This window comes from Pelodiscus sinensis, chromosome 2 (assembly GCF_049634645.1).
Source record: "Pelodiscus sinensis isolate JC-2024 chromosome 2, ASM4963464v1, whole genome shotgun sequence".
NCBI lineage: Eukaryota > Metazoa > Chordata > Testudines > Trionychidae > Pelodiscus > Pelodiscus sinensis.
The window spans coordinates 105,696,666-105,717,872 of NC_134712.1; the positions used below are offsets into that span (position 1 = coordinate 105,696,666).

Sequence of the window (21,207 nt, forward strand, 5' to 3'; positions counted from 1 at the left end):
AAGCTTTATACTGTTATTCTCAGTGACATTGCTCCTACACCCACTGATTTGGGGGAGGGAGACGCTGAGGAATTTGGATTGTATAGCAACTTTTAACATCATGTATTTGATCTGTTATTGAATGTGAAGTGAAGGACAAACTAAATGTATTTTGAGACTTGCATACCTTCCTATGAAAGTACTTGTTCATTTGGAGTCTAGACAATTTTAGTTGTGTTGTAATTACATGCAGTTATAGTACTTCAAAATGAACAGTGCATGTACTGTAATACACATGATAAATATAATGAAGTCTTAGTAATTTGGGACTTCACTAAAATTCTCAGTGATTAAATATTTGATTAGAAGTGGAGAAGAAACCACCATTTATTGCATATGTTCTAAGGTGTGCAGGCAGATCTTGGTATATAAAAACATAATAAATATGCTATAGCCAAGTACATTCTTTACTCCTAGGAATGAAATACAAGCACAAGAGAACATAGAAAAAGAACTGAAAAAAGAAAAAGACACAAAGGAGAAGTGATACCATAAAAAGCTACCTATATTAGTCCACTGAACTGAGAATTCATTCTGCATTATTGAGTTATCAACTATAGCCTTATGCAGTTCATAATTTCTATACTTGTGAGCCTTTCCAATTATCAATCACTGCCATTTCTACATCTATCATTTGTATCTTATTATGAGAAGCCAATTGCCATTGAAATGCTCATAGCAATTTTCTTGTGGGGAGGCATTAAAGTGAAGTTAAGTTAGACAATAATGGGTGTTCATACAATGAGTGGACTTGAATTGATCAATTAAACCAACAAACTTGCCTCAACCGGACCTGAAAAGATTAGACTGAAGTGCTTATGGTGGTGGGGGGGGAAGGGGGAGTGAGAAATCACACAATAAGTAAAGGAAAAGGACAGAAGAAGTTTGGACAAACCAACATATTATCCTCCTTTTATATACCTTGAAGTGTAATCTAACCTAATCAATTAGAATAAGATAATTAAAAGTGTGGGGCTCTGTAGTGAACTAAATGAAGAACAATGTCACCACACCATAATGGGTAACATCTCACTTATATATGGAAAAATACAGTCTGTATTTTCCAGTGTTTTTCCTAGGCCAGTGTTTCTCAAATTGTGCTCCGCGGAGCCCCAAGGCTCCGCGAGACATCTCCAGGGGCTCCGTAAGGTTGACAAACTGGAAACATTGAAAGGTACAACACATACAATCAGTGGACCACTGGGGCTCCGCATAAATTTTTACGCATGTAAAGGGCTCCGGAGCCCAAAAAGTTTGAGAACCGCTGTCCTAGGTGTACACACACCTCTCTCTCTTTTTCCTGGAATCTCTTTTCAGAAGTGGGTGTAACTTGTATATCCTTTGCAGAGTTTTACTTGGTAACAAAGTAGTTCTTTAGCAATGAAGCTTGTGCTTTACGTGGCTAGACATGCCTGTTTATAAACTATATTTTCCTGAAGAAAAATTACCAATATACATAGAGTTTGGTGAACCTAACTTGAATTGAGTATTTAACAGTTACCACTAGGACAACTGCTGACAGAAGAGACAAAGAGAAGGTAATTGTTCCAGTTATTGTTACAAAATGGCTGGCATACTTATACTAAGTATCAAGAAGAAAAATAGCAATAGGTTTAGATATAAAAGAACTGTCATACCTGGTTACACATTCTGCTTACTGGATCCAGTGGTGAAAGGGGTGGAGAATGGGTAAATTAACCTAAAGCCAACATTCCTCAAGTGAGGAGTAAACTTTGTCCACATTTTTCCTCAGCTACATTACCAGATCCTGAACAGGCAGGGGGGTAATCTACCACCCTCCAAAAACTTCCTTTCCAGTAGCAAATTATTTTGTTATTCTATGCTAGACATTATATTTATCTTAATACCATTATAGTAGCCATTTAAGTGGGTCTAACCCACAAAAGGTCATCACCTAATAAACCATCTTTTTAGTCTTTAAAATGCTATATAGTCCTGTTTTTTTGTTTCAGCTACACCAGACTAACACAGCTACATTTCTCTCACTATTTTGAAAAGGAGACATTTATGATACATTAAAAATGTCACAATATGACACAATATGTTATAGACTGCTATATGGGAAAATATTTTAGAGTTTAAACATATAATAACAACTAATGCATCTGAATGACACTGGGATCATGACATTAATATGATAAATAGGATTTTAAATGATCAAAAATGTTGTCTATATGCGCACATTTAAATGTATCCACTGAGAAAAAAACATTTTTCAAATCTATTTTGAAAGAAAAAAAACCAAATGAAGTTTAAAACACATCAACAAAGCATTTGACAGACTATGTCAACCCACCGACTTCAAAAAGAATCCTAAAGCTACTGGAGCACAGCAGGTGGGACTTGCAGGAAGAGAAATCTATCTATGCTCTGCAGGAGCTGGTTTCTGCTCACCTTGGATCCAAATCACCCAAGAGCTGGATATTTAACGAACGCGTCCAAAGCACTTCCAACTAAAGCTGCAATAACGGGAAACCACGGTAAGGTCGAGCAATAGCCCCTCCCTGGAAACGATGCCTGAGCTCTGGAGATAACCCCCCCACAACACCTGCCCACCCCCTAGCGCCGCTGCTCCCCCCAGACACTCCCCAGAGAGACACGCCTCCCCACGGCCTCCCAGGTAGGAAGACGCTCGACTCCCCGATGCACACAACTCCCCCTAATCCCTCCCCTCAGTTAAAAATCCCACAGACCCCCCCCCCAAAAAAAAAAAACCTAATCCCTAGGGAGCCCCAAATCCCCACGCACCCCCGAGTCCAAGGGCGCGGAGCCTCCCGCAGGAAAAAGACCCCTCGGGGATCCCCCCGAAAGACCCCGTCAGGGGCTGCTGGGTGCGCTTTGTGCGGCGCTGTCAGACCATCCCCGCCGCCGCGCGCCAGGCCCGGGGCCCGCAGGCAGCAGCGGCAGGCGGCGCGCGGCCGGGCAGGGGCCACTCACCGCAGCAGGGCGCCGCCGCTCCCACCATCCTCCTGCCGCTTCCGCTGCCGCTCGGCCCGGCCCGGCGCGTAGCGTGCGGGGCAGGGGGCGGGGACAGCGGGTTCCGCCCCCTGCTGCCAGCCGGGCCGGGAAGCGGCGTGTCCTGCCCTGCGGAGCGGCGGCCGCGCCAGGCAAGCTCAGGCCGGGGCTGGGTGTCTGGCAGCGGGGGCCGGGGCGTGGAGGGGGGAGGGAAAGACGCTGCGGGGGGCGGGGAGCTGAGTGAGCTCGGGCTTCACCCGTGGCATGGGGCGCAGGTGGCAGGTCGGGCTCCCCCATCTGGCTCTGCAGCCCCCAGCAGAGGAAAAGACTCGGGAGGGTTTCCTCGGAGGCTCTGCAGCCTCCCTCCCCTCGCCCTGGCTGGCCCTTACTCCTTAGTTTCTGACTAGAGCCCAGGACAGCCCCCTGGTCTATAAAGTGCTACCAGACCATTTGTTGTGCTTCCTTTTAGGCAGGGGAGTAAATCCCCTTGCAGTCCATCCCGGCAGGGTTGGAGCTTTTACCTTCAGCACGAACACGTGTGCAGCATCAAGGCCCAGGTGAGGTGTGTGGAGAAAACGCAATGTAAGGCCTTAAAGGAGGGAGCAGGGCTTGCGCAACACAGCTTTTTACTGTAATTGAGGAGCAAGTTAACTGATGGCATAAGCTTGTTTCATAATCTCATAGTTGGTGTTGTACAATACGCATTACCCAGCTCAGTCTCGTCTCTTTTGTTTCGTTTTATTTTTTTTCTATTTATACTTTATTTCCTTGGATGCCTCCTCCCCCGTGGGAAAATACATTAATGAAATTGCTGACTAAAATAAAAGTTAAGAAAAATTACTTGTAAATTTTTCATTGTGAAATGGTCGCTCCTTCACCAGGTGGTGTATTGGATTACTCTTTGGACATTTAATTATTTAATTTCTTGTTTATAAAATTAGTAGTCTGGCACTATCGTTTGTTCTTTAGTATCTTTTTATAAGGAAAAAACAAATCTGATTTTTTGTCTTTAAAATGTAATTTAAAATGAGAAATTATTTTTTCTGAAACCTTATGTTATTAATTTTGTATATTTTAAGCTTCCAACATTCCAGCCATGCCTGGAAAAAGGAGAAAAGAAAAGAGCAGCCCTGCTCTAATGCTTTCTATTCTTCAATTGCAGGATCAGGACGTCTGTGCATGGTACAAAATATTGGTTGGGGAATTTATATTTTTACTTTCGACATAGACAACATAAGTATATGAGACCATGGACAGTTTTACAAACATACCAAGAATAGAAGAAGGCACTGATATTGGGCAACAACAAGATAGAGTAGTGACCAAAGAAGAATGGCAGCAAAAATGGACAATGAGAAACATTGGATTTCATAGGGAACAAGTACATCCGTATGTAGCTCTTTCTTCTACTTTTGCTGTTTTAAGGTTCAACATATAATGAATGATAATGAAATAATCTGACTTTCAGAAAGCCTGTCATAAAAATGAAGCCTGGGTACAAACATCAAAGTGTATTGTAGTAGCCCTGTTCAAAGCAGCTATAATTATGACTGTTTGAGCTGCCATCAAAAGGATAATGGAAAGATCACTGTGCTTATCAAACTTTTTCATCTTAAATTAGATCTTTAGACCATGAAACTTATGTTCAGTGTGTGTTTTCTGGTGTGAAACACTTTTACAGTATTTATTAATTGTTTTAGACGCCAGTCTTGCATATGCAAAGTAAGTTTAGGTCAAGGTAGTGTATATGCACAGCAATTTACCCACATGCTACACATTGCAAGATTTGGCCCTCATACCCAGACTGATTATTCTACTTATGCTGCCCAATTTGAATTATATATAAGAAGTCAATAATGTAGAGAAAATTCAGATGTTTTAGGTTTGTTCAGTTTTAATCATCTAAATTAGCCCTTTCAGAGTTGGGTGCAGCTTTTGTAATCAGTTGCACTGATGCCCACAGGGGTTCCTACATAATTATGATGGTTTTCGCTCCTTTTCCTTATTTTATTTTCCACATCTCACTACTTCTACAGTCTCATTTTCCATAGGCTTCTTGTTAGTTCCCTGTATGTTAATGAACATTTGTCACTTTATCACCATAGTAACAGAAAATCTCTAACATTTCACTCAGGCTGCCAATGGTCATCTTGTGGTATCTGCTGAGCTCTTGTATGTTTTATCCAAATCAGCACTTCTTTTAAAAAATCTGTATATCACAAATATATAGACAAGCTCAGTGAATGTATTATTAACTTAAGTTATCATAACTTACCCTAAATCCTAAAATGTAATTTGCCTAAACAAAATATTTTACAGCCAAAGGCCTTGTGTTTACAGCATTAATTAATACTTATATTTCACCATTATATCCTATATATACTTCACATCATTTATCCTTCCTTGGCTACACTGGCTTTTCAACTATGAATATGAAACAGTTCCAATACTAAATAGTTATTTATATTTCTTCTGCAGGATTTTAAGGAAGTATCTGGATGTTCTTCTTAATGGCAGGAGCAGACTCAGGATATTTTTTCCACTTTGTGGCAAAGCGGTAGAAATGAAATGGTAATGCACAGCCCTTAGGAATAGAAATCTTCTAATTTACTTTGAAAGTGTATCATCTGGTCTGTGTATCTGTAAATAAATGAATGTAATATCCTCTATTGTCACCAACATATATTGTTGTTTTGCTTTTACATATTCACCAGAGATTTTTTTTAAAAGGCAGCATTTAATTTGTTCACATTTTCCAGTGATGAGGTAATCGTAACAAACAGTTTGCAAACATTTATGTAGGAAAAAACAACAATTTGGCTGTATAAAAAAATGTGATATTGACAAAAGCAGCTAGGATATACAAGAGTAAGCTGTTTAAGATTTTTGGTTTGGAGAGTCCTGTGTGCCTATTTGGGGTAGTTTGCAGTGGCCCCCCAGCCTACTGCCTGTTCTACTTCCAGCCCGGCCAGTCCCTCCCATTTGCCTCTAGTCTGGCTGGGCTGCCAGATGTGGCTGGGCTTGCTGGACACATTTACCACTGGCCACAGCTCTGCTGCTCTAGTCCCACTGCTAGATGCCGGCTCTGGCCCTGCAGCCAGGTGGCTGTATGCTGGCCCTGACCCAGCTGTCTTGGGCTCTGGCTCTGGCCAGGCTGATGCAGGCTCAGAGGCAGCAGCTGCTCCTCCCTCTCCCCTGCCCTACTGCGGCCCCCACTGCAGCCTTTGTATTAGAAGCAGCAGCACGGTGCGGGATGGGGAGTGGAACCGGTATGCACAGGGAGCCGGCTTTTAAGCCAGTTCCCCATGAGCACTGGCTCCCACAGAGCTGTCTTTCCTCTCCCCCCTTCCACGCTGCTGCCTCTGATACAAAGGCAATTGGAGGGAGGGAGCCAGTGATCAGGGAGAGCTGGCTTAAAAGCAAGCTCCCTGCAAGCACCATCTCCCACCTGTCCTCCCCCGCCCCCTGTGTAAACGTGTAACCACTGAAAAATTTCAGCTGTTACACAGTTACAAAAATTAATGAATTTTAAAATCCCTAATATGCAATAGCAGTAATGTGTACAGTGTAGTAATGCTGAGTCATTCAGGCGTGCAGTATAACGTTGCTAAAAACACATATCATGTAATATGGATCACAGTTACTAAAGACTGCACTGCTATTATTTGGTATGTATAGGTCATTATTCGTCTTTAGTTCAAATTTGGAAAGTTTTCTTCATAACCATAAGCATAAGTGTTTGAGAAAGTGATGGTCTAGCTCAGCGTTTCTTAAACTGTTTTCCATGGCACACCGGTGTGCCGCAAGACAGTCCAAAGTGTATTGCAGAGAAGATAGCCATCTTAAAAGGGGAATCCCTGCGCTTCTGTTCTTCCTTGCTGGATTTGTGCAGGAGACGCCCAGCGCAGCCCGTGGCAACTGCCCAAAACTCTTCCCACTTATATCCACCCAGCCCCACTTCTAGGGAGCACGCTCACCTCCTGCCCTCCCTTCCTCTCCCCCAGCAACTCTCTGTACTTTTGGTACACGCGTACGCACGCGCGCTGCTCCGGAGGCTCAAGGGCCGGGCCCAAAGGACCTGAAAAATTAAAAAATAAAAAAATAAAATAAAAAGCAGGAGCTGTCTCTTGGCATTGGACTGCTCAGCTTTAAAAATGAAAGCCGAGGCTAAGTTTGTGATTGAGGGAGGGTGGGGAAAGTGAGAGGAGTGACATCATTAACCCTTCCCCGGGCAGCTGTGAGTGATGCCAGCCCAGCCCCTGCCTGGGGAGAGGGCGGAAAAACTTGGAGGTTGTGTCAGAAGCTTCCATGATGGGGGGCACAATGTTACTTCTTCATTTTTGTTTTCCTGAAAACTTTTTTTTATTATTATTTAATGGATAGCGATTGCCAGGTTTTGTTTGTGTATTTGTGTGTGTGTTTGTTTATAGTTGAAGGCTGCTCACAGACATCCCACAATATACTATTTAAAGTTATTGTAATATAATTTGGGATACTTCAATTTAAAAAGATATGATACTTATTATCATTGGGCAGGGAGTGAATATTGTCCTCAGAAGTAAAAGTGTCATCTGGTCCGGGTTGGATGGTTTGGTTTTTCTTTTTTTTTTGCTCAACAAAAAACCCTTGGTGTTCCTCCAAAAAAAAAAATTGTTTGGTGTTTCACAGTCTTAAAAAGTTTAAGAAACATTGGTCTATCTCCTCATGCTTCCCAGAGAAAGTTTCTTACTATTCAGAGGCATTTGAGCATTTTCAAACCCTGATGTTGCAATAACTTGAACAGGATGTGAAATATCAAACAAACACTATCTGCTAGGTGATTGAATCCTTTGGCCGTCCACCATGGGAGGGCAATATTATTACTGGCCCCTGTAGTGACCCCATATTTTCCATTAATATAGTAAAAATGAATAATCAATTGCATGTGAGCTTATCAAATTCACACAGAGTGCATTCCTTAATTCATATCAAGAGCTACTCAAATATCCATGCAAAATTAATATCCAACATTTTTTCAATAAAATGAGAAAACTCCAAGATTAAAAATATCCATATACAGGCAGTCCCCGGGTTACGTACAAGATAGGGACTGTAGGTTTGTTCTTAAGTTGAATCTGTATGTAAGTCGGAACTGGCGTCCAGATTCAGCCACTGCTGAAACTAATCAGTTTCAACAGTGGCTGAATCTGGACGCCAGTTCCGACTTACATACAGATTCAACTTAAGAACCCCAGGCATCCCGAAGTCAGCTGCTGCTGAAACTGATCAGTGGCTGATTCCAGGAAGCCTGGGGCAGGGGCTTCCTGTAGTCAGCCACTGGTCAGTTTCAGCAGCGGCTGACATGGGGACGCCTGGGGCAGAGCAGCTGGGGTTCTGCTGGGTTGGTCCAGTAGCGCCGCCGCTGGACCAACCCAGCAGCACCCAAGCTGCTCTGCCCCAGGCGTCCTGATTCAGCCGCTGCTGAAACTGACCAGCCGTGGCTGAATCAGGACGCCTGGGGCAGAGCAGCTGGGGTGCTGCCGGGTTGGTCCTGTAGCGCCCAGAGCGGCGCTACGGGACCAACCAGCAGCGCCCCAGCTGCTGTACCACAGGTGCCTGGAGCAAAGCCGCGGAGCACGGGGGCAGCAGGACAGCCCAGACGTGCCGTGGCTGTCCTGCTGCCCTCGGGCTCCGCGGCTTTGTTCTGCTTTGCTCCCCATCCCCCGGTCTGCAGACCAGGGGGACGGGGAGCAAAGCGGCGGAACACGCAGGCGGCGGACAGCCCAGACACGTCTGGGCTGCCCGCTGCCCGCGTGTTCCGCCGCTTTGCTTCCTCTCCCTGGTCTGCTGGAGACCAGGGAGAGGGCCCCGTTTGTAAGTGCGGATCCGACATAAGTCGGATCCGCGTAACTCGGGGACTGCCTGTAAATCCTATCTCACAAGAGCCTGGATTCTGAAAAAAATTGCTGAAATAAAACACTGTTCTGTAAGAGATACTCATCCATTTTCTACCTCAAGATGGGGTATCAAAATTATGTAAAAAATCACAAAGGAATCACAAATCACAAATAACAAAGTAAACTTGAAAATTTTTATTGCTGTGCCTAGGTTAGCTGACATGGGACACTCTGTGATTGGTGTGGAACTCAGTGAATGTGCACTGAAAGAATTTTTCACAGAACAGAATCTTCCTTATTCTGAAGAACCAGTCCCAGGGAATTCTGGAGCCAAAGTGTTTAAGGTTTGTTTTGTGCTTGCATGGTCAAATCTTTTTACATACTTAATGATGCAGCTCAGGGATAGCTGAGCAGGTCAAGACAGTCTTCAGCCATTTAGAGCTTCTTTGTCTTGTCTTTTCCCTTCTTTTGGGACTCCTCTTTAGAATAGATGAAAGATGAAGTTGAATTTTATACTGGATAACTAGGGGGCAGTACCCCTTGCTTGCTGTGCTTGCCAACCCCCCTTTCTGGAGGGTAGGTAGCCCTGGCTTCCCCCACTCCCACCCCCTCTGTCCTCCAAGGAGGGCAAGGCTGGGGCTGGAGCACTGCAATCCCTCCCACAAGCCCACCAGCAGCAGCAGCTTATCATCAGTGCTGCTTTGCTCGGGCACCATAGGCTGCCGATCCCTGTTGGGTTAGCAGCAGGAAGGGTGGAGGTGGGCAGCTGAGGAGGGAGGGGGGGCAGTGGGATGCAGAGTGACATGCTTACATCACTCTATCATCCCACAGGAAATTTTTTATATAGAAGGACTGTTCTCAAGCTGTTATTTAGTTTGGCCCTCATTCAGCAAGATATTTAAGAGGCTCTTCATGTGCTTAAAATTAAACATTTGCTTAAAAACCCTGATGATATCAGTTGTATGCAGTGGTGTTGTAGCCTAGTTGGTCCCACGAGAGTAGAGAGAGGTGGCTAAAGCAATATCTTTTATTGGACCAATTTCTTTTGGTGAGAGAGATAAGCTTTTTGGGAAAGATACTGCCGCCCTCACAGCTAAATACAACGTTGAACAGATTGTGCTGACTGTTTATGCTAAACTTAGTCTAAAGGACCATTCAAGGTAAAATGGACCATTAATAACATAAAGGGAGCATAGTGGGTTATGGATTGTTATAATAAGCCATAAAACCAGTGTTTTATTACGATCAGTCTCTGAAGGGTAGCCACGTTAGTCTGTATCTGCAAAAACAACAAGGAGACCTATGGCACCTTAAAGACTTACAGATTTATTTAGGCATAAGCTTTTGTGGGTCAAAATCACTTTGTCAGCTGGGATATCCTGACCTCTGAGATTTCCACACCACAGAGCTGACGAAGTAGTTTTGATCCACAAAAGCTTATACTTAAATAAATGTGTTAGTCTTTAAGGTACCACAGGACTCCTCATTGTTTTATTAAGACCATGATTTTAGAGTCTAGCAAAGTTGTGAATGTAAGCTCCCTGCCTCATCTTTGAAAACTGTTTTGCACATTTCCTTTGAGTATGAGAACTAATAGGTCAAATGAAAAGTTCATCCACAGATGGTGTGATTTTTTTTTTCCTTTCATTTTTGTGTGTGAGGTTGTTCAGTTAAAATCCATGGATAGCTCTGTGTCAATGGGAGAGCTTCTCCAGACTACACAGCTACCTCCTCTCATGGAAGTAGATTCAGTACATTTGACAAGGAGAAACTCTCTCGTTGCTGTAAAAGTGTTTTTACTTAAGCACTACAGCAGCAAGGCTGCACTGATGCAGTGTTTTAAATGTATAACTGCCTTTAATACAGACTTGGATTTATGACTTATTAACAGTCTGTAACCCCTAACCCCCTTTTTGTCCTATGGCTACAGGAGTGTTAACAGGCCACTTAACCATGATTGGTCCCTTATGTGCTAAATTCTTATGCTAAACTACCTGTTTAGCCTTATATTTAGCTGTGACACTGGGAGGGAGTATCTTTCCCAGACCTGAAGAAGAGTTCTGAGTAGCTGGAAAGCTTGTCTTTCTCACCAACAGAAGTTGGTCCAATAAATCATTACCTCACCCACCTTTTCTCTCTGATGAATCAAAGCCTTTTAGTCTACACCACGTAATAGTAGTGAGACAGCAGTTATAGGGCCTTGCGGTACTTCAATAAGGAAAAAGTAAAAGAACATTTCTCTTAATTCTTCCCCCACTTGGGTTTTTATATAGAGATCTATGTGGTTCACTAATGCTGTTTCCCTGCTTTTCATTATAGAGTACCTCTGGGAACATTTCTCTGTACTGTTGCAGTATCTATGATGTGAACAGGTAAGAATGAATAACATGCTTCCACAATCCAATTTTTAAAAACGTATTTTTAGATTGTTTTGTCTAAACTAGCCAAAGACATTTGAGAAGCAAGGACAACATTATAAGAAGCACTGAGCTTTTGCAACTCTGATTTTCATAGGCTAAGACCCCGGGTTACAAGCAGCCACAACCATGTGGTCTGTTTCTGGGGTGCAGAATACTGCCCTGCAGCTGTATCTTGTATGAATCTACCCTGTTCCAGCGGCTATAAAGCAGTCCATACATAACGAAAATGCAAGAGAGAGGGAAGTAGACTCTCAGGGCTAATAGGCATTCTCAGTTCCTTAAAATGAGTAAAGGTTATGACTAAATCATGATGGGATTGTGATACAACATAAGCCCAAATCATCTGCTTCTCCAGAAGGCTCAGGCAGGCCTCACTTGAAAGCCTTAGGTCAGCGAGTGCTTCCAGTTTGGGAGCTTTAAACCCTGGCTCTTCTTGCTAGCTCTACTGTACTGATTTCCTCCCTTTTGAGAGCCTGCCTCCAGGCCAGACACACCTCAGAGGTGTGAGGGGTAGGGGCTTGTTGTGATCCCAGGAGTTCTTTAACTTTGCCTGGTCAGTGGGAGTGGAGCATGTTGTCATCTGCCCCACAGTAATATAGTGTGAGAGATTCTGTGATTCAGCATCTTTCCAAATCAAGCCTTGCCTCTTTGCTACTGACTCAGTCCTTCATAATGCTGAATGCTCTCTCAGTATTCAGAGCAGCCAGTGGGCCAGAGTTACTAGTCCATTAAGGCAGTTTCGCACCCGTTTTCTGGTTCAGAGCTGCAGATCCACCAAGTGGAGGCTTTCAGTTGTGCCAGGCAATCACTGGGTGTTACAAAGCCACCTATGCAACTTTGCGTTCTCCAGCACAGAGGAAGATACAAAAGGAAACTTATAATCACTTTTCTTGCCTCTGATCATGTGCTGAATAGTGTTCCGCCAGACCAGAAAACAGGGAGTTAAGGGCATTCAGCAACCGGAGGATAGTACCAATATTGCAGTTGTTATTTAGATAAAACTCCCTTTAGAGTTGATGAGTTTTGCCTCAATATGAACTGCAGGAGCAGGCTATTAATATGAGCAGTATTAACCCATAGCTTTACAGTACTATGAGGAAATCAATCATTTATCTTTGTAAATTATCAGTGTCAGAGCCACTAGAAAGAAAATGCATAATTTGCAGATTAGGAGACTGGAATGTAATGCTGGCTCTAAGATATTTTATATTTATACTTTGGATAAATGGAGAAGTATTCAATCCTAATATCCAAAGTTATAATGTAACAAATTGTCACTAAGCTTTGGTATGACTTAGCTAGTTCTTTTTTGTTTGTGTAATTATGCTGCCCTTGCAATAATGGCTTCTTTAATATAAATAAATAGTCAATATGTCCTATCCAAAGTGGAAAAAGTAATTTATTTTTAAAATATAGTGCAAATAACATGGCAAAATTTAAAACCTCCCACATACCAATATGGAATGATATTTCAAAGTAAAACAAAATGTGTAGGAAAAATAGCAGTGCTGTTAGTGTGAATCAGTAGTCCAAAAAGTGAGAATATATGATCTGTTACCAACAGAGGACAAAATAAACAGGCACATACATGTTTGTACATTTTTTCCTACATTTCTAATTTGTGATGTTTTTTAGTAAGACACTCTTATGCAATATTCTAAAAGAGTGGTAAAAGTGTGAACACTTTTCTTTCAGTACAACAATTTGAAGACTATTGTGGCTCTGTTCACACATAATATGGGTAGTACATGATTAGTAGCTGGGAGATAAGCTTACTTGGCTCTTTTGTCAGCTGGCCTGTGATTAGTCACTTATGTTCTAAATTCATAACATGGTTTGAGCATGTGCTCAAATGAGACAATTCAGGCTTTTTTTTTGGGGGGGGGGGTTAATTAATGACAAGAATTATTACTCTTTGCAGGTATGCTGTGTTGTATGTAAAGCAGTTAAACTAAGCAATGAACTGAGGCTCATAACAATTCTGAATGGAAGATTGTAAACTTTTTATAATCTGAGTACTAACTAAACACACCAGCCCTGATAGAGGCAAATGTTGCCATAAATCAACGGGATTTTTGCTTGAGTGTGATTTTTCAGGATTGGGCCTAGAAACAATTTTTAAACCAGGGGTAGGCAGCTGGTAGCCCAGGAGTAACATTTGGCTTGCCACATCTTTTTATGTGACAGCCCACAACATAGCTTAGGGCTGGAGATTCAGCAATGTCAAGGGCAGGAAGAGAGCAAGGCATCATGAGGAGTGTTCCATAACATAAAAAAAGTGGCAAGTAGGGATGTAAAAAATCATTTAAAAGTGTAACTGTGTAACTGCTAAAATTCCTAGTGGTTACACGTGCTGCAGTATGAAGATTAGAGAATTTTCCCACTGTGTTCTGCTGACCCCACTCCCGGGGAGACTTCCCTACCTCAGCAAAGCCGGTTCCCTGGGAGCAGACCCACTTTCGGAGTGCTAGCATGTAACTTGTGGCAGGGGGCCGGGCTGGGCCCACCACAGACAGGGGCTGCCTGAGCAGCCCTTGCCTGCGGTGAGCCCCACGGGGCTGGTGCAGCACCCTGCCTGGGGCAAGTGGGAAGCTGCTCAGCCCCTAGTGGTTAACCATTTACATCCCTAGAGCAATGGGCTGGAGCATGGAGCTAGGCTGAGAGCTGTGGCACACGAGCCACTTCTGCCAAGGTGTGTGGAAGGCAGGGTCACCTATCCTCCTGGGGTCTCTCACCAGATAGGGGCAGGACCTTCCTCGCCAAGATTCCTCCATCATGTACCTCCAGGACTGGGCCTGACTCCTCTTCTTGCCACTTTTCCCCTTATCTGCATCACAGATTCCACAGTCAGAGCGGGCCAAGACACACACACACCTGTGTCACATACTTTGCAATTCCAAAGGGGTTTAGTCCTTTGTATGGCCTTCTACTGACTTACAGTTGCCCAACCCTGATAAAAAGCAATTATTTTATGTATCATTATCATTTGTGTTACAGTAGTCCCAAGAATTCGCAACCAAAATTAGGGATCTTGGACAGCGAGGTGCTATATAAATACAGTGGGAAACAGTACCTGCTCCGAAGGGTTTACTGTCTAATTAGACAGTACAGGCAAGAGGTAGGAGGAAAAACAGAAACACAAAGAGGTGAGGTGGCTTCCCCAAAGCTATACAGCAGGGCAGTGGCAGAGGTGGAAATGGAACCCAAAGCTCATGAATCCAAATCTAGGACACTGTTAACTACACTGTGCTATTCCCCTACTTAAATTGGCTCTGAAATATCATGTCTTGATTGTGAGATGTTCTATTTAAAAGCCAATTGTAAGTGCATGTAGAAGGCAAATAGTAATGTGAATGCCTCTCCTTGCAGACCTCTGAAAGAAAACAAGTCATGTTTCATGTCTCATTGCACCAGACAGAGAAGTACAGGATAGGGTTACAGGTCAGAATCCAAAAACATGCTGTAGGCACTCTGCTAATCAGTTGGGTGGCATTTGAATGTCTCTTGGGTCTCCTCTTAACCCTAGCACAGCCTTGTCAAAGGGTAGCAGAATCATTCCACCATTTCTATATCACCCAGAGATGACCTCTACATATGTAATATTCCTTGAGGCCCATTTCAAAATATTTTGTAGCATTAAGGAGTTAAACCAGTGTAGATAACCTATGGCTAGCGAGCCAAATATGACTCTCTTGGCCATCCCTGCTGCCCTATGTTCTGGAACTGGAGCTGGGCCCCAGTGTGTCTGCTCCCACGGCAGCCCGACCAACAAGGCCCCAGTCAGGGCCCAGCCCCCATCTGGCTGCAGCTTCCTGTCCCCAGCCTCAATCCTGGGACAGGCCCCACTGTCTGGCCCCCACTGGCCACAGGAAGAGCTAGCAGTGCGCCCTTTCCCGCGCCCTTTGCTGTGGCCAGATGGGGGCCAGACAGTGGGGCCTGTCCCAGGATTGAGGCTGGGGACAGGAAGCTGCATATTAGACAGGAATATTACATATGTAGAGGTCACCTCTGGGTGGTATAGAAATGGTGGAATGATTCTGCTACCCTTTGATAAGGCTGTGCTGCGGCGATCCTGGCCTGGTCCCTCATCCAGCCACTACTGCCCAGGTACAGCAGTCCAGCCCCTGCCAGGAAAGGTAATCTGGGCCTCTCCACATACTCCCCACCCCCAGCACCATGCCCTGCTTCTTTCACCTCCCACACATCCCAACCCCTTGCTCTGAGCCCCTCATACATCCCAACCCTCACTCCTGCACCCCCAATAGCAGCAGAAGTCCCATTAAATAAAGTCTGTGTGTACAATGTTTCATTTATGCTATATTAATCATTATGTCAGTATCTATAAATTGTATATTATCAGCCATGCACATGGGCATTCTTGTACTGGCTGTTTGTTGACCACTTGTTCTGAATTTTGTTGTAGTTTGGCTCTTTAGTTTGAAAAGATTGTCGACCCTTGCCTAGACCATAGCAGCGTATCAGTCCACTATGTACGTGCAGAGCATATTAGAGAGTTTTCACTTTTGCAAAAGTGTGTCGGTCGAATTATAAACAAGATTATTTTATTTTTTAATATTTTTCCTTCCTGCTACTTATAGTGCCATTGTTGGCAAGTTTGATGGGATTTGGGACAGAGGATCCCTAGTAGCCATTAACCCATGTGACAGAGAACGGTAAGTAATGTGTTTATTTTATTATGGTTTTCTTTCTGATGTATTTTCTGATTGTTGTGACAGGTATGGCCTAGTTTCCGGGCATTGACTAATCAGCCATCCCTCACTTATCTTAAACTCTGATATATCCTGGCTAAGTCCTCCTTTGCCTCATGTGGCAACTAGAATAATTGAACACTATGTTTGGAAACAGTGTTTCTTTCTAGAAATGGTCTAGCCAATACAAACAATACCATTTTGGCATAAGGACTATATAGAAGAATCTCAGAGTCAGAAACTGACCACTCAGCCACATGCCTAATTTGGAACTTAATCACACAGGAACAGAGACAAAAATAAATAAAGTAAATACAGTCCTATGTTAAATGTAAGCTACTAAAAAAAGGAAGGTTTAAAAAATCTGAGAAGGAAACTGTTTCTGTGGTTATTTAATTTAAATTAAGGTGGTTAAAAGCAGTATTTTTTCTTCTGCACAGTAAAATTTCAAAGCTGTATTAAGTCAATGTTCAGCTGTAAATTGTTGAAAGAACAACCATAGTGTTTTGTTCAGAATTACAAATATTTTAGATTTACAAACAACCATCATTCCTGAGGAGTTTGTTCATAACTCTGAGGTTCTACAGTACATTACTTATTAGAGCCCTGTGCTGATACAAAATGTGTATCCACATCAGTATTTGCAAAAATGAGCTGCGGATATCCTCATCCATACCTGTGGATGCAGCTATCCATGGATATCTGTGGATTTACAGGGCTTTATTTATTAAGTTCTATACCAGCAGTAGCAAACCTACTGTTCCCATCTAGTGGTAGATCTGGAAAATGCTTCTCATGTTTTTGTTTGTTTGGGTCTCCACTGTTTTCACCATTTTCACCTCACTCCATCCTGTTTATTCTCCTCTTTTCCCCTTTATTTCCCTCCTCCAGTCTTACCCAGGAATATCTCTCTTCACCTTACCTGCTACTGGATATTAACTTAAGTTGAATACATGGTCCTGACTTTGTAGAAAATGCAGTGAATTAACAAAATCAATACCATATAGGCAACTTTACAGTAGCTATAGACTACTGCAGACTTAAATACTGTCAGCTTTCATTTTCTTGTTTTTGTTAGTTCACATAAAAATTGTTGTGTTTGTGCATGTGCACGTGTTGAAAGTAGAAATGTATTAATTTTATTTAGGATTTCATATGTTGTGTGTATACCACAAAGGATTTTACTCTAGAACCTCCTCAGTTAAATTAGTCTATATGCATTTTAAGGGAATGTTTGTACTGTTCTGTGCAGGAATACATTGTGTAACTTTTTTGCTGAACATTTTGAGTACTCTATGTACCAAATCTTTACAAAACAATCACAAATGCAAATATTTATTTTTTTTCTTTTTAGCTATGCCAATTTGATGTTGTCTCTAATGGAAAGAAGCTGTTGTTATCTCATGGTTACTGTTCTGTATGATGCAAATAAACATAAAGGTCAGAACTTTTAATCATTTTCTTTAGAAGTAATATCACTTTTATATATTTTTATATACACCACACATAGTAGGGGGCAGTGCCTGCTGCTGACTGCAGTTGCCAACACCACTGTCTGTGGGGGTAAGCAAGCCAGGCTCTCCCCCCAGGGGCTGTGCCAGCCCTGGCCTCTTCGGCCCCTCCAACAGCCAGGGAGGGGAAGGCCAGGGGCCATGCCAGCCCCAGCTGCTGGGGAGAGTCCAGGGCCATGCCAGCCCCAGCCTCTCACTTCCCTCAGCCACAGCCCTGGCCTCTCGCCTTCTCCCTCCCCCCCCCCCCCCATCCTCCTCACCAACCTCCCCCCAGCCACAACCAACCCCGGACTCCCTCCCCCCCCCCCCCCCCAGGCTGCTGGAGGAGGGCCAGGGCTGAGCCGGAGGGACGGGGGCAGCAGCAGTGGCTCCTTGCTGCTCTGGGGTTCCTGACGCTCAGCGGGGAACTACTACTTCTGGCTGCTCGGGCAAGGCATGCTGGGGATGTTGCATGCCTGGAGCTCCAGCTGAGACCCACCTCTCCCCGTAAAATTAGTGCACCAGCGTCGGCTTCCTGCAGGGAAGAGAGGCCCAAGGCTCCGTACCGGAGGCAGCTTGCAGAGAAGCGCACACGCTGCTATGAAGAAGGGGGCCTCTGGCGTGGAGCCTCGGGGTTTTCTCCTCTCCCCACTCCCCCACAGGAAGCTGGCACTGGTGTACTAATCTTGCAGGGGGAGGGGGCAAGAAGTTCCCAGCTGGAGCTCCAGAAAAGCGGTGGCCCCAGTGCTCCTGGCCCGAGCTGCCGGAAGCAGTGGTTCCCTGCTGGGTCCTGGAGCATTGGGGTCCCCAGTGCAGCAAGGAGCCATTGCTGCCATCCACTGATCCTCCTTCAGGGGAGCCGGGGGCTACAAGGGGTGGGAAGAACAGTCCTGAGCCATGGCTGCCTCTTTCCCTTCTGGGAACTCTGTTGAGCCTGGGGGGGGGAGAGGGCAGCGTAGAGTAACGTGATATCACTTTGTCACCCTGCAGGAAAAACTTTTTTCAATATGTATATGGTAAAATTTTGCCTCAGTTGTTTGTGTCAACAAATTTGGTGTCCAGATTTTGTATGTGTTTCTGTTTATTTTTAACATTCATGGTAGTAAAAGTTTATGATGTTTTGTTTGTTTGTTTGAAAATTCTTTATAACCCTGTTTCCACTTGCTTCTCAGCTTTGGAATAAAATTCCTAAAAGGCAGAAATTTTTCATGCTTGATCTCAATGCTAAAAAGGGCAGGGGGGAAGGAAGATGGGAATTGTGAAACAAAATGAAAAACAATGTTGCCTTCACTATTTTTTATAAAGTGTGTCCTGTTTACCCCTTTTGTTGCCACCCCTCCCTTACTCTAGCTTTGCTCCCTCATTTGCACCCTCATTATCTGAAAATCATATTATATTTATGATGGGCACTAAGGCAGGATTTTCAGTACCTCATGACCTAAAATCAGGCATGGCTTCCTCCAGGTGGTATAATCATTCATTAATGAATGTTTGCAAAATGCTTTGAAGATGAAAAGCTTTATATACATGTTAAGTATTATATCGGGCTGATGAATTATTTTTATTAAGCCCAGATGTGCCTTCAGTTTTCCTTGATAATTATTAACTTAATACAAACAGGTTTTCCACTGCTTATTGAACAGCTCTTGAAAAACATTGTAAAATAACCTATAATAATTCATTTTTATAAGAGAAAATGTTAAAATATATTTGGCCAGTGTTTGCTTCATTATAATATTAGAAGAGTCATTATGACTTTTGCTGATTCAACTTTCCCTTTTTCTCCCCAGGTCCACCATTTTATGTTCCTGATACTGAAATTAAAAGTTTATTTGGTAGGTTAACTCCACTGCAGTTATGATTTTTCCAAAACGTCGCAAACAAATGTGTTGATATTCTAGTATTTTGACTTGTTCTGAAGCAATTGAGAAGAAAGCCTATAAGGATGTTTGCTTCATGTACAAAATCTGGGGAGACATACAGTGTGAAAATAAATACCTTTTCACTCCAAGATTATTGATATGCACAACAAACATCACTTCCCTGAAAGATATATAGGCTCATTGTTTAAATACACACTGTAAAGGAAATATGAACCTGTGCTACCAATAAGACATGTACAGTCCCTATGGCCCAAGGTTACTTTCCATGCGGAGTCTTCAATAATAGGGATGTGGACGACTAGTCGACAAGCAAATGCTTATCGGCTAGTCTACTTGAGTAGTCACTTCCCTTCCTCCTCTTGTTGCCTCTGTCAGAAAGAGGCAGCAAGTGGTGGGGGAAGAGGAGGTGGTACTCAGTGGCAGTGTCCCCAGGCTGCATGCAGCATTTCAAAGCGGCAGTGCCACACTGACGCTGGGCACCCTGCAACGTTTCTAAGCGTCAGCGCCACACAGAGCCCAGGGTCAGCGGGGAAATCGCCAGCTGATCCCGGGCTCCCCGTGGCACTGCCGCTTTGAAATACTGTGGGGAACATGGGGCCAGCAGGGGACTGTCCTGCCAGTCCGTGCTCCCCACAGTGCTTTCGCCTTTGAAATATAGCAACAGCCCTGCACTGTTCCAAAGGTGGAGGTGCCCTATTGACTAATCCAATAGTGGATACAAATTATATCAACTATTCAATTAGTCAATTACTCAAAATGTAACATCCCTATCCCATAATTCAACCTATATCCCTATGTTCATTTATCCCATAGCTTATCACTGCTGGCCCTATAATAATTTTCTCATGTCCTTTCTGATCTGACATTTTGGTTGGTCCCCCCTCCTATGCCCCCAAGCCTTATTGTTTGTTCATTTAACACAAGTACCTTGCCCCATTATCTGTGTGTTTTCTGCTATAATTCTGAGACCAAAGTTAACTTGCAAAAAAAAAAGTATGATGATAGTAAACCACCATGTTAAGGGAATTAAAGATCGAAAGTAAAACTACTGAAACAACAAAATTGAGTTAAGATTGACATTTCATCCTTGAGATGCCTTAAATTAAACTTTGGTTCACAGTTCCTGTAGTTTACTCCCGTCTCAAACCTCTGAAGGATCTAAACAGCATGAATTATTCTTAATTAACAGTGGCATACAATTGTGAAAGAGGGCTAAATGCTGGTTACCTTATTTATGCTGGTCTACAAATGAGTTAGATCAGAAAGATTTGTTCTAAGAGCATAAAAAGTTCACGATTGAAAAAGCAAAAACAAATTATTGTAATCTTTTATCATATCTGTACATTGCTAATCTTCTTTTTCAGGAAAATTCTGTGAAATCAAGGATCTTGAGAAGGTTGATGACTTCTCGGACAAGCACAGGGCCTGGGGACTAGATTATTTCCTGGAAGTAATATATTTGCTTACTTTAAAGTCTGTTCCTTGATGAAACAATGAACAAAAAATGTATTAAGATGGAAAGAATTATATTGATCACACTTTCTTTGACATGAGCTGGATATTTGGAATTCTGAAATGCCTCAGGGTATGAAAAGTGGGTTCTGGGACATCTTTGTCTTTTGAAGACTTCATGCATTCAAAGACAATTAACTATACATCTGATTTGATTTGCGTAATCTGCATTGTAAGATTTGTAGCATTGAAATTATTTTAATAATCATTGTAACATTGTACCTCTGTCTCCTGTATTATTTCAAATAATTAAAATAAAAAATAATGTATATAAAAAGAAATTGCAGTTTTCCATACCAACC

The 21,207-nt window shown here is 43.1% G+C and overlaps 2 protein-coding genes across 7 annotated transcripts in view; one reads left to right on the plus strand and one right to left on the minus strand.

The window, feature by feature from the left end:
• Window positions 1-3,481, minus strand: part of KDM1B (lysine demethylase 1B) — a 39,074-nt gene extending 35,593 nt beyond the window's left edge. The window contains exons 1-2 of one of the 4 annotated variants that reach the window (XM_075921178.1): window positions 3,463-3,481; window positions 2,455-2,519 (exon numbers count right to left, since the gene is read on the minus strand). The gene's annotated coding sequence lies outside the window, so the exon portion shown is untranslated. Of the gene's footprint in view, window positions 1-2,356; window positions 2,520-2,808; window positions 2,977-2,997; window positions 3,081-3,462 lie in introns of those variants that run through there. The other 3 variants (XM_075921176.1, XM_075921177.1, XM_075921179.1) reach the window with 3 other exon arrangements.
• TPMT (thiopurine S-methyltransferase) lies at window positions 3,034-21,141 on the plus strand. 3 transcript variants are annotated; one of them, XM_075921194.1, is made up of 10 exons: window positions 3,039-3,167; window positions 3,485-3,577; window positions 4,178-4,404; window positions 5,494-5,586; window positions 9,103-9,235; window positions 11,211-11,263; window positions 15,910-15,984; window positions 17,375-17,460; window positions 19,301-19,345; window positions 20,758-21,141. In XM_075921194.1, the coding sequence occupies exons 3-10, from the start codon at window positions 4,265-4,267 to the stop codon at window positions 20,877-20,879; spliced, it is 747 nt and encodes a 248-aa protein (XP_075777309.1). In that variant the 5' UTR covers window positions 3,039-3,167; window positions 3,485-3,577; window positions 4,178-4,264; the 3' UTR covers window positions 20,880-21,141. The 3 variants fall into 3 exon arrangements, with proteins under 3 accessions (XP_075777308.1, XP_075777309.1, XP_075777307.1); XM_075921192.1 differs by having other exon boundaries at window positions 3,485-3,572; XM_075921193.1 differs by lacking the exon at window positions 3,485-3,577 and having other exon boundaries at window positions 3,034-3,167.
• The last annotated feature ends 66 nt before the right edge of the window (window positions 21,142-21,207 follow it).